At 41.6% G+C, this 13,864-nt stretch overlaps 1 protein-coding gene across 1 annotated transcript; it reads left to right on the top strand.

The window, feature by feature from the left end:
• Positions 1–1,910: 1,910 nt before the first annotated feature.
• On the top strand, positions 1,911–13,193 carry CUNH3orf52 (chromosome unknown C3orf52 homolog). Its single transcript, XM_057407393.1, has 6 exons — positions 1,911–2,920; positions 6,779–6,902; positions 7,459–7,592; positions 8,537–8,607; positions 10,570–10,769; positions 11,816–13,193. Coding segments are annotated over exons 1-6 (699 nt in total). The 5' UTR covers positions 1,911–2,752; the 3' UTR covers positions 11,818–13,193.
• The last annotated feature ends 671 nt before the right edge of the window (positions 13,194–13,864 follow it).

The raw sequence follows: 13,864 nt of genomic DNA, 5'->3' as shown, positions 1-13,864 counted from the left end.
ATTTCAGTGTCAGGTCTTTTGTTTTATATCTCTTCCTGAGCTGTGCTCACGTGGTCACACTATATTGAAAGGGACATAAAAGGAAAAGGGATTTATGTGTCTGTATGTGTCCTTGGAATCGAAGATAGTGGAAGAGGAAATGACAGCCACACTCTTTAACTCTAGCAGTAAATCTAGCTTTGACAATCATAACCTCCTGATTGGCAGATCAGCCCAAATCAAGATTATTTACCGTTACCAAAGCTGTTTATGGGACTTAGGAATGCTGGCATTGAGTTTAATGAAAGTTCTGTCTCGATGGTCTTTAAGTTGTGCTCAATATTTGGAAGTGTTGAGTGTTCACCTTTAACATATTAAGAAACAAAGAATTTCAATACCAATCATTGCTGTCCCCACAGCACCCTTCTGCTGTACGTAAATGTGTGATCCTTGTTTAGTTTTAGACCCACCACAGCATCATGTGAGGAAAACACTTCAATGAGCTAGCACTGTAATCTGCAGGCAGTGAGGTTTCCATGTCTAACACTGATACTGCTTTTCCTTCTTTCCTTGCCCTAGTGGTGGGCATTCCCACTCCCTGCCCACCATGGTTGTGTCAAACTTGCTCTGTAAACTACGCTCAAACCTATACTTTAGGGGGTTTATCTCTAATGACTAGCCAGTCATTCACCTCTTTTTAATAAACACGTGGTAAAAATGCAAGTGGCTGTGATTTATTCATTTGCTTGTGCTTCTGAAACTCTAATCCCCAGGTGAAATCAGAACACATTTCATTCTTGGAGGTTCCTCTTTTTGTAACGCTGAGGCTAACTTGCTTATTTACTGAAGTGCACATTTAAGGGCATAAGTTCCTTTTCTTTACATTGAAACTAGAGATGTCTCCACTAGGGAAGAGAACAGTTTTCCTGCTGTTCTGTTTTAGATAAAAGCCTAGCTCAGAAGGTTCAGATCAGTTCTTGACTTCCTATTTTCTCTATGAGTTTCTCAGCTCTATGTGCCAGAACGGTCAGTACTTCACACACAAGAAGTGCACCAAGTGTGAAAGCTAGATCACCCAGACGAAAGAAACTCAAGGACCTCCTTCACAGATGTAAATAAAAGGACTTTGGCTTTTGCAGCATGAGACCCATAATCATTAACTCATTTGACTTGGAAAAACTGGTTTGGTTTCAGACAATTCAGTAGGAAGGTAAGGTCTTTTACTGTGAGTGGAAATGAAATAAATGAAGCTCATCATCTAGCAGGAGTACTGAGAAGAGCAGGTAAAGGCTTTTCCAGGGAAGATGTTCCAAGTAAAAGCTTGTGGGTGAAGACATGTTTTGATCTTGATGGCTGCTCAGCTTCAGTTTCCATCTTCTGGAGTTTTAAGGATTCTCCAGAACAAAAAGGTGAGATATGCAATCTTCATTTGGTTTTGTTTGGTGAATGAAGCCGAGACTTGTACTCAGCTTTGTGGAGTGCTTTTGCCTGGATGGCCATGACGTGACATCAGGAATCTTGGAATGCTTCAGGCATCAGTCACCAGATGAGTTGCACAAAGAGAAAATCTGGCTCCAGAAGGCAGAGGGGAGATGAAGAGTTGGGGATGAAGCAAGCATCCTCTGCATTTGGCAGGAAAAAGGAGCAATGCTACGAATGGGTACTCAGCCAGCAGGGGAGGGAGCTGGAGACAGAGGCTTTGTTTCCCTCTTAATACATGATCTTCTCTGCTGGGACAAGAGGGTGAACACGAGTGTGGTTACAGCTGCCTGGCCAACCCTTTTTATCCAGAGGGGGAGAGGTGCTTGGGGAATGGGAAGGGAGAAGGGGCAAGGGGGGGAGAAGAAACAGGAGGATGGAGTCAGAACAGGAAAAGTGAGAAGAGGTAGGATGAAGGAAACTGGGGGAGAAGGGAGGGAAGGAGAGGAGGAATCAGCCCCTGGCTGCAGCAAGCTGTGATTTGAAGTAGCATAGGAGAGTTCATCCTAGTGCAGAGCAGATCCTAACTCACACCATGATTCTCTTCATAAAAGCATGCCTTGTGGACCATAGGCTGAAATTGAAGGTCATCTTCCTCTTGTCTTCAGATTTGCCCTTTTGGCTTTCACATGGAAGCAGCTTCTCAGGTTTAGGTTGGGTAGAATGTGAGTAGACATTAATGATTTCTTTACACCAGAGATGATTTTAGCCTGCGTAACAGCTAAAGAGTGGACAATTCACAGCACAAAGGTCAGTAGTGTTCATTTCTTTATTGACTATAAAGAGACTAAAATTAGAAGTGCTGATGGATGTTGTACGTGCCCTTCACAGCCTAACCGGACTACAAGCCGTGTGAACCTTTACTCAGATTGTGCTGTTCAGAATCATATCTGTTTGTTTAGCTGTGTGGATAACAGCAAGAGGATTTCACCATTTTGGCTGACAGCAGCAGGGAAAGCAACCCGGTTCCTTTCAAAACCGCCTCGGCAAATGACAACATAGCTGAAGGTTGAGTCACCTGCTTGCCAAGGGCTGGTGTGATAAGGTAGACAAACTGGAAAACCTGGTGTTGCATAGTTGAGAGGTGTAGTTCTGAGGACGAGGCAAATCGACACTTCCTCCATATCCAGTTTCTCTGTGGCTACTGCAGACAACGTCATTTCCAAGGAATTCCCCTTATTTGCCAGTGTTTTCAGATCACTCCCATGAAAACTATCCAGACTCTCCCTCTTACTGTCTCCAGCCTCGTACAAAAACTGTTACTGATCATAACTGCAGCTGAAACCAGAAGGAAATGAGCTGCCTTCTTGCTTGCTTCAGAGACAGAGGTCCTCGCGCAGAGACGGAGGCTATGAAAAGGCAAGGCTGTGTTCAGGAGCATGAGATCATTGAATTAAGAGAAGATAACACGGAGGAAAGTGAGGCTGGTCACGACAAGCCTCCAAACGCTCAAACCAGAAAGGTAGGAATTTCACTTGCTCCTTTTATCCTTACTCTTGGGAAAATACCACACAGCAAGAGAAATGACACTTAGCAGGAACATCTTGTAGGGGTGGTTTAATTTGTTGTTTGTGGGATGGGGAAAGGTTATTCACTTGAAAGTAAAGGCTGAAAACCTGTTTGATGTATTTCTTCTTCTCGGTTCAGTGTTCTGATATGGGAATGGATTCGAACCCCTCTTAATTTTTGTGGTTAGCTGTTTGTGAACTTTAACTTAGGAAATGGAGATGTAATTGGTACTCTGGATTTTGCTTTCTCTTTTCATGTGCTGTTGGTGGGATTGGGCTCAAAGCCAGAGAGGACAAGGACTGGAAGCTGTACTATAAGCAAGCTTTCTCTCAGATCAAATCAATTGGGAGAACTACTACTCAAATAAGACTAGGATGTCCTGCAACAGACCATGCTGGGATTCTCTCTATCTTTGAGTCATTTGCAATTGCTAACAATAATGAATTTGTATGAACTGAGGCTTTGAGGCACTCTATAAAGGCCAGCACGTGAGCCCCCATGGAGGTAACTCGCAGTGTTCAGCTTGAAGCTACGGAACAGACTCATGCTGGCAGGTTACGCTCACAGGTGACTGTTGTACAATGATTCTCATCACTTACAGCAGAGAGTATGTCTATGGCAGAGCTAAGAAGTTTTCCACTCTTCTGTAGGGTTGGCTGAGCCCTCCAAGACAGCTCATCTCTATTAGTCAGGCCACCCCTCCCTGCTCCCAGCCAAGCAACCACAACTGCTTCCTTGTGTGGGCCCCATTGATCATCTCTGTAGGCTGATTTACTCTGCCAGCTAGGCAAAGATCCCATTTACTCTATTATATGGAGGGCTGGTTACTTCTCCTCTAGTCTGGTAAACTGGATTAATTCAGGGTCAAATTAATTCTAGGGAAGTGCAGAGAGGAATGGGAGAGGGTGGAGAGAAAGCAGAGATGAGTCAGACCCATTTAGCTGTGAGAAACTTTACCCTTAGGTTTCTGTTTAGCCTTCCCCTTCCCAGCATTGAGTTTTCATTTGGGCTCTGTTTCTGCTAATTCTGGCCATTGGCTTCCTATCTTATTGGGACTGCTGGAAGTTTATCGTGCTCTGCTTCCTGCTCATGTGCAGGCTAATCAGAACTAGTCTGATTTTCTCTCCTGCTGCTCCTTCCCCACAGACCTGCCATATATACAGACAAAGTCTGAGGGTGTTGTGATAGGGAACTGAATGTTTGCTGGAGATCAAACCAGTCTGCTATGTGTGTTTAAGAATTCTATCATTATTATTTTGTGGGGGCCTAAATATGGGACTTAATCCAAACCTGGATCTGATAGCTGTCTGTCTCAATTGATGCTGCCATGGCTGATTTCGTAGTTGCACCCTAGGCAGTAGTTACTGGCCTTTTAATTTTTCAGGTATTTGACACTAGCATAGCTTTTTGGATAAATTGAATGTTTATTTTTCCAATACATTTTAAAAATCATATTAAAAACTATATTCTAATCCATTGAAAATCATATTAAAAATAAATATCATATTAAAATCATATTTAAAAACTAAAAAATATTAAAACCTATAAAAATCATACTAAAAATCATATTAAAAATCACTATTGCACCTGAAAGGATGCTGTAAGCAAAACTGTATTCTGCCTTTGCCCTTCATTCCCCACTATAGGAAAGTTCTGCATGCAGAGGTGTGTGCAGAAAGGGCTTTCCCTTTCTCCCTGTGCTCCTGAAGCAATGCCTCTCTAAGATCTTTCTGTGGGTGTCTGTTTTCTCTCCCTGTTCATCTGCCACCCCCAAAGAAGCTATAGGCCAGCTGGTGGGCTTGAGTTAAATTCAGTGAAGGGCTATCTATTATACTGTGCTCTTAGGAAGCTAAAAAAGCAAAGGAAGGTAACCTTGGTTAGTGCCTCCAGCCAGCAGCTGGCTCCTGCCAACCTGCACGTGTGTGGCACTGACAACCTACAGCATGTGCTTTTCCTTGCCTGGTACTGGTGTCAAAAAGGACACAGCTTACTGCTGCGTTTGTGGTGGATGGGGAGGAAGAGGAAATAAAGGAGCAGCATGGTCTACTTGTGAATTGGTGTTCTTCCTTCAGTCTTCTGGCTGCGGAACAAAACAGTTGGAGTTGGGTTGTATTTCCTATGTCATAGAAACATAGAATAGTTTGGGTCAGAAATGACCTTAAGATCATCCAGTTCAGGGACACCTCACACTAAACCATGCCACCCAAGGCTCTGTCCAGCCTGGCCTTGAACACTGCCAGGGATGGAGCATTCACAACTTCCCTGGGCAACCCATTCCAGTGCCTCACCACCCTTACAGTAAAGAACTTCTTCCTTATATCCAATCTAAACTTCCCCTGGTTAAGTTTGAACCTGTTACCCCTTGTCCTGTCACTACAGTCCCTAATGAAGAGTTCATCTCCAGCATCCCTATAGCCCCCCTTCAGATACTCACATAAGCTTTTTAATTTTTATTTCTTATTTTTTAATATAAGTAATGATTAATTAATTAATCAGTACTTGCTAATTAGGGGTAACTAATTAAAAGACTAATTTCTGCCATGGTCTTATTAAAAGGTAAATGAAAGGCAAGTACTCTCCTTTCTCTCCCATACGAATGTGCATGAATGTACAACTGCTTTGAAGAGAGTTTATCTATGATCTCCTAGAACAGGTGAGATTTGTAATAAAACTCACTCCATAGCCTTTAAGTTTCCAATCTTCTGAACAAAAGGGAAGTCAACTGTGAAAGTCTTAATTATTTTACAGTGGTCTTCAATGCAAGAGTATCTAATGAATAGCTTTGGGTGCTTGCGTCCAGGAGCTGTGCAGATTGGTATCATCAACACCACAGAGGTGAATGATCCTGGAGATTTCTTCCACAGCAGCTCTTTGGTTGCCAGAGATGGCAAATATTACAAGGATCATCTCCTAGAACACGTAAATCAAATTGTTGCAGTTGTCCTGGTTTCAGCTGGGATAGTTATTTTCCTTCCCAGTAGCTGCTGCAATGCTGTGTTTTGGATTTAGTCTGAAAGCAATGCTGATAACACACTGATGTTTTAGTTGTTGCTGAGCAGCACTTACCCTAGTGAAGGACTTTGCAGTCTCTCATGCTCCACCAGTGAGGAGGGGCACAAGAAGCCAGGAGGGAGCACAACCAGGGCAGATGACCTGAAACAGCCAAAGGGATGTTCCATACTATAAAATATCATGCTCAGGATATAAACTACACCAGAAGCCTCCAGGCTGGGGTATGAGCTGTGCATTTGTCAGCAGCTGGCAACCAGTTGTGCTGTGCATCGCTTGATTTTATTGGGTTTCATTCCTCCTTCTCTCATTTTCACTATTATTACTTTGTTTCATTCTTTAATTCTTATCTCAATCCATGAGTTCTACCTTATTCTGATTTCCCTCCCCATCCCACCAGGGAAAGTGGGAAGGGAGAGGATTGAGCAAGCAGCTGTTGGTACTTAGTTGCCAGATTGGATTAAACCACACCAGTAGTCTAAAAAAACACTTGGAAGATGTGACAGCACCTTCATAGGACCTCAGCTGCATGGGCAATTCAGGAGTTGGAAACCTTACATCTATGAAGTAACATCATGCCTATGAATGTTCTTTGTCTTCTGCAGGTCTACATTCCCACCTGCAGTAGTAGTTAAGGGTGGAAAGCCCTGATGTAGGGCATTGCTTACCAGTGAGGCTCTCCCACCTATGTGGGGTCTGGGGTTTTGTTTTGTTTGTTTCTAAATGTGACAGCAGATACATGCTTCAATATTTTCTCCCTGCTTTATTTCATTAATCAATATGCCCTTTCCTTTTACACTAGGAGACAGGTCACTGGAGATCATGTACGAATGTCGTCTTCTGGAAGTGTAAACTATGGATGGTTATAGCTACAATTTTTCTAGTATTCTTCCTGGTCATTCTCATCAGCCTAATTCTTTATTCTAGTAAGTATCCCACTTTTGGTTCATCCTCTAATACAAATGTATAATATGCACAATCTGAAATGAATGGTAGCATCCTTTAAACTTCCGTGAACTGCTGAAGGGTCTGGGATGCTGACTGCAGAGTGAGGTGTGTTGAGAAGTGGATCTAAACACTTTCATTTTAGCAGGCAGCAATCACATGGCAATTCCAGTTTGTGTAGCTAAGTGAGAAAACGTTACGGGAACAGGGTCTGGGATGAGGATGGAAAGGATGCTTGTAACATTGCAACAAGTGCAATAGAGTGTTCTGGTCCCCTTATCTGGTGTCAGCGCCTGTCAGGCTCCCAACCTAATGGGACTTTTGCTAACGGGAGTTGGCGGTTGAACTTCGTGTGCTGTCATTTTCCTTTAGATCACTTGCACTTTCTTTTTGTCATTCCCAGTAGGAAATCTGGGAGGAAGCCATCTGGGAGAAAGCCAAGAAGAGACTTAGTTAGTTAGTTATTTAGTTAGTTATTCTCTCGGATACTTCTTCTAACTGGAACGTTTTCCTCCACTTTCCCCTTTTGGATATTAGATGTTTACACGGATGAGGATGACTATTGGGATGCTGATGCACTCCTAAATAGTGGAAATTGTCACAGCTTTTTGGGAACGCTGGAATTAATGTGTGATCTCCCACACCTTGTCTCTGAAGACATTACTAAGAAGGTATGTGTTGATGCGTTTCTCGGCAGAGCTGATTCTGTTTGCAACATAGATTCAGTGTTTTTCCCTTTTGAAAAGTTTCCGTTTCTCTGTGCAGCAATTCAGCTATTTGCAAGTCCACAAGAAGTTAGGAGATGTACTTTTTCTAGCATAATTTAAGTCCTCATCTAGAAAACAGACCTGTTTGTGACACACGGATTGACTCCACAGTTCTTGGTTAACCCTGTAGCATCTGCTTTTAAGCACACAAGCAGTTTACACTGATTTTTGTCCTGTTTTGGTTGTAATGTGTTAGGTTTTTTTAAAGAAAGGTGCCTAACTTTTCCCACAAATTTGATTAATGGCTGGTACACCTTCACCTTTTCCATGCAAACATTGAATAATTCAGGTTAGGAGAGGCCTGTGAAGGTCATCTAAACCAAATGGGGGCTAAAAATACTGTGTTTTGCATCCTCCTGTTCTCCTGTAACTACACGGTGGCAGCCTGGGTTTATAGCTGCTATTTCCATTGAGCTGTCCCAGCTCTGAGTTAAGCTCAGCAGGCACAGCAGTGCATATTTAGATTTACCGTGGAAAGGGAGTCTCAGTAGAGAGACTCTTTCCTCTGTCATGTAATAACAGAAGGGCTTTTGGTATTAGTACAAACCCCAGCCAAACAACCTAAATTGCACAGGCAACATGAACACACACTTTTAGTTCACCCTGAGTGCCTCCATTGTGTTAAGGTAATGTAGCAATCACTCAAACACCCAGATTAACTTGTCTGTCGAGCTTAAAGGGATGGTGTACCTTTTCTAGGGCAGAGGTTTGCTGTTATTGACCCTTCAGCGCCTGTGTTTCTGCCCCTTCAAGCACCCTGTAAGAATGATTTTCTGTACTCTCTTTTATGGAGGAAAAAAGGCAGTGAATGGAAGAAACCTCTTTTTCTTTTCCTTTTTCCCTACAAGTTAACAGATGTCTACAGTTCATCTCCAGCTCTAGGACGTTACTTTAGGTCAGCTCGGGTGGTTTCTTTCAGGTAAGCAATTTCTTGTCACCAAAGGTATCTGAAAATTCCAGGCTTTTGATGAGACATACATGTGCCTATGTGGATATGCACGACATTTAAAGCTGTGAAAAATAGACTGGGGGAAAGTTATATACATAGGTAGTGAAAAGCAGTCGAAGGATCCTCTGGTTTAAATGGCAAGTGCTGCTAATCCATCCCTGGCAGTGTTCAAGACCAGGTTGGACGAGGCCCTGGGTGATATGGTTTAATGTGAGGTGTCCTTGCCCATGGCAGGGGGGTTGGAACTAGATGATCTTAAGGTCCTTTCCAACCCTAACTATTCTATGATTCTATGATGAGAGTAACATTTTCCTGCTGTTAAGTATTATCTCTACTGTCTTTGGTTCAAAGTGCAGCCCTTAATAATATTCAAGGATACTTATGACAAGGCAAATGAGCTGCTGGAATTATTTGGGATTGACATAACTTAAATAGCCTTAAGTAAATAAAACAGGATTCATGGGGAGGGATGAGGGCTGAACTAGTTTTGTTCCCAAAAGAACTAAGTGCAACAGGGGCATACAAGTTGTGAGAGCCCAAACAGTAATACTGCGTTACTGGCTTGTTTGCATCACTTTCCCCCTCTCTTTATTTTGGACCAGAGAAGCAAATCTAAAAGCAGCAGCATGCTGGGGAGACTGGGGAACAGGAGTGAGAGGCAGAGCAGGTGACAGAGTGTAGTCTAGGCTAGCTTGGGTGGGAGATGAAGAAGAAAGGCACCGAAAGCCTAATAGAGCCAGAGGAGTAGCAGTGGTAAGAAGGGGAAAGCATCCAAGCCTGCCTTGCATAGGCAGCAGAAAGCTTCAAGCTGGAAGAGAGGGAGGCTCTTACTCTCAGCAAAAACTGTGACTGGAGGAAGGCTAAGAAGTTTACTGTGCTTGAGACCGTGAAGTTTTGATCTATGGAGATACCATACGTTTACAACAGGAGGGAGGCTGAGCAGCAAAGGGAAAAGGGCAGTTGGAAAGATCAGCTACAGCATGGTCCTGCTGTGGAGAGACAGCAGAAAGGCAAGGGAAGGCAGTTGGAGAGCTTCCCCAAGGACTACAGGAAAAGCACTGTTACAAAAGGAATTAAAAAGACAATAGGAAATCGAGGGAAGTTGATTTTAAAAGGCCCAAAACCCTTAAGAGATCAAGGACAGAGGAAGAGTCCCCTTGGGATGCTGCAAGGGGTAGTCCTGAGGGCACTTTGGGGAGTGTGCTCCCCTGCACTGCCAGCCTCGGGCATGCCAGCCTTGTTCACTGAGTGAGATGGAGCTCCTTAGCCTTAGGGGTAAGAAGCATGATTTAGACCATTAAGTGCAAAGCTATAGTTCTGCATACATATCAACTAGCTTACCTCTCCCTGTCCCTCCACCCCTTTCTTCCTCACTTGTCTCCCTGTGTGTCTTTCCCCCCACACAAATACTTCTTTATGTTTTAAATGCAGTGAGGGCAAAATGTAACTGCCAAATTGCAGTCAGTGGATTTGGTAGACTGCAAACAATGCAATTTCCAAAGATGGACTTGGCCTGGTTGTTCTCACAACACACTCCAGAGCTGAGTTAGGAGCACAGCTGAGTGGCCCCAGGTCCTGCTAGTGGGAGAGCAACCTATGCTTTGAGATATCACAGCATCTCTTATCATTATGTGCTTGTAGAGCATGGGTTTTGTAAACCTCACCCTGTTAGAATGTACATCCAATTGACCTCTATCTATTTGAAAGGTTAGATTCAAGTATGTTCCCCGTTTCTGTTAATGTGAAGAGCTGTTCTGAGAAGGTAGAGGGAGGAGGAAATGAATCTCTGGCCCTTTTCTTTTATAATGGTTTTCTTTAGAATAAGAAAAAAGAAAAAATCCACCCCAACATTGATATAAAAAGTCAGTCTTGTCAAAAAAGCAAAGTTCCAGTGGGGACTTGAAGGCACTGATACTTGGCTTTGTTTTTCAGTAATGAAAACTCCACTGTATTTTATCAGCTAGAGTTCTCTGTACCACCACCAACAGAGGGGTTTATGGAAAACACAATGAACCCAGACTTTATAAAGAACGTTTTACGTCAAAATATCTATGATGAAGATGATATTTCTAATCCTGGGACACTTGAATGTAACAAGTTGAAGTTTGACCCTGCTTCTCTCACACTGACATGTGAGTACATTAAAAAGACCATTTCCTTACAAAGAATAGAAGTATTTACTTGAAAGAAAATCCTTCTGGAAGATGTTGGGATCTGTTTGTAAATACATTTGGCACAACAGTGTTAAGAAAATTGGGAATACTCGGGTTTCAAGGAAGTCTTGTTATGCACAGTTTATAACCTTGAATTCACTGTTTGGTCCTCTGATGAGAAAGGGAGTGATAATGAGACTGATTGGCTACGGTCTCCAACCAAACTTTTTAGATCTCCTTTTGCATTTTATGCATAAAAATAGTTAAAACCAGAAAATCTCCTATGTGTGTACCAGAACAGAGAGCCTAATTAAAAATGTTTCTCCTTATTCTATATTGACATGGTTTAGTGTGAGGTGTCCCTGCCCATGGCAGGGGGGTTGGAACTGGATGATCTTAATGTCCTTTCCAACCCTAACTATTCTATGATTCTATATTCATATTTGAACATTTATAGAACAAATTTTAATCCAAGTAAGACAGGATAAGTAATCTGGGGGTAAATTTAGGATTATTTTTTTCAAGGAGGAAAAACCCTCCTGATTTTTGTCTTTTCAATATTTCTTTTTTTTTTTTTAATTATTATGTACAGACATACCTTTTAAAGGAACCAAACATTTATTCTGCCAGGTTGTCTAGGTAGTGATTCCAATGACTACCAGTAACTAGCTAGTGATCCCTATGCATTTACAGTTGTCTTGATTGAAATGTCACTATAAAAGTCCTATGTTCTTTGCAATTTTACTGAAAGCATGGAGCTGCTTTCATCCACCTGCAACTTACTGAGCCAGACCAATGTGCTTTTATAACAATTCTAGGCTAACATATCACCATACACTGTATATAAGTAGGATTTGTTAGCAGAATAAGAAGCAATGAGTTTCAATTCTCAGTATCATTTTGTTCCTTGTATAATTGAGAGGACTCATAGAAAATGCAGTGTGAAAGAGGCAGGAAAGAAGATGCTGAAATATCTAGCTAAAGTTTCATTTTAATGTTAATGTTGTACTCTTTTAATTTTTCAGAGAAAAAATGGAAGGACTCTTCATCTTCCTCACCACCTAGAAGAGGGGGCTTCTCCTATCTGTTAGTAACCCCAGGATAGCGAGTTATTCATTAGTAGAAACACTTCTAAAGACGTTGTCCTGCACATGCTGTCCGTGATGCAGTATTGTTAATGGAAAATGTAGTACATTTGTAACAGTGTTGTACTCCTATAACACCACTACCTCCTCCTTTATTGTTGTCCTGATATCTCAATAACTCATGTCACTCACGAAAATCATGTATGGTCTGTTGGCTTCGAAACCTCTGCTTTGTCTTACCTTAAAATTGAATCTGGATTCCATTATGACCTTTAAAAAGCAGTCTTGCATATGGCTCATTGCTTCTTCACTTGTCTCATCCAAAATTATCTGCACAACTTCATCCTTAATGATCACTTCCACTCATGTTCATGTCTGTTACTTTTTTCCCCTGCTAACTACGTATGCTGTGCTTCCCCATTGTTCTTTCCTCATAAAACAAGCAGAAAAGTTAAATATACTTTCTATTTTCTTTAATTACATGCAAGACCTTTGTACTATCTTCTTAAGTGGCCTTCAATTCCCATCATCTCCTTGTTCATCCTACAGTCTTACTGGATAAGGTGGTATCTGCTTTATTTTTCTCTTCTGTAATGTGAAATAGAAATGAAGGAACAAACATTGGTAAGACATACATCTTGCTCACTAATGCATTTGAATGCTATAGGAATCTTTCAAGGGTCAGATTAACTGTGTGTTTTAATAATTAGCTAGTGGTACTGGAGAATAGACAACTATTTGAGCCATATTTGTAAGTCCAAAGAGAAACTAGCCAATATTATTAGTTACAGGCCTTGTCCCAGCAGTGGGGATAAAAATGAACAGATGCAAGATATTTGCATTCATAAGGCAGCAAATGGCTCTTCTTGTTGACAACAGATCAGATGAGATAGATAGACCAATGAATGCTAAGAGGAAGGTGCTGAAACAGACCTTGTAGGCCACAGTGGCATGAGAGTTACAGCTAGTAATGGTTAGTTTTATCTAACATGTTAGACAATATTAGAGCATTAACTTTATGTGGAATGGATTCACTACCATGTTAGTGAAAGATGGCTTCTTGTCATTTGTTTATAGCCATTATCAACGTTAGCACTATTGGAGAGACAAATTTGTTTTAAGAAACCTTTTGTATAGTAAGAAATATGGGAAATTGCATGTCTTTTTTTTTCTAATATTACCAGTTTATTTAAGAAGCAATCTGACAATTTTACCATGCATTAAACTATTTATTTTTACTCTTAATGTGATTGCTTTCATTACTTGGTAGCTTTAGTCTTTCACTGGTTTGAGTTGGAAAACAACCATTGGAACTGCAAATGCTGATAGCTGTATGAATCATCTGTCTGAAAGAGCTGTGCACTCAAACCTGTATTTGTTGTTGATTGAGTTTTAACTGAGCTTAGGAAACAGCCTGGACCAAATCAGTAGTTCACATGGCTCTCTTATTTGCGGCTAATTCTGATCGCGTGTTGGTATGTAAGATGTAGTGCTTGTTGTGAGAGCCATAATTTCTCTTGATGCAATATTATATGCAGTGTACAACTAGGAGAGATGTTCCTTCTGATTTTTACATTGGGGAAGGGTGAAATTCATGGTTTGCATGCTTTGTCCCAAAAGCATCAGGTCATGAAAATACCAGTAGTGATGAAATAATTTGCCTTTGTGATGCTGCTTGATCTCATTGCTGAACCTACCCTTGGGTGCATCTTTATCTTGATTCTGCTTCTAAGAACTTTAACGTAATGATTTTTCTTCTTTATGGTGATACCCCTATGGGAATTAAGAGTTAACAGACAAAAGGAGACGCCAAGAATTCCTTTTCTTTCCAGCCATCCTCCTTTACCTAAGTACCACAGCAATTCACAGGAAAGAAGGAGGTGGAGTCGGAGCAGGATGTGATATTCAGCAGAATATGTCCAACTTCACAGTCTACCCCCAGTCAAGCTTTGAACTCTCATTGAAGGAAATGTCAAAAAGTGACAAAAT

Source organism: Pezoporus wallicus, unplaced genomic scaffold (assembly GCF_028554395.1).
Source record: "Pezoporus wallicus isolate ANWC-B61680 ecotype Strahan unplaced genomic scaffold, APGP_CSIRO_Pwel_v1 contig_13817, whole genome shotgun sequence".
NCBI lineage: Eukaryota > Metazoa > Chordata > Aves > Psittaciformes > Psittacidae > Pezoporus > Pezoporus wallicus.
Note: the sequence above shows the minus strand (reverse complement) of the source record. Positions and strands in the feature narration are given on the sequence as shown.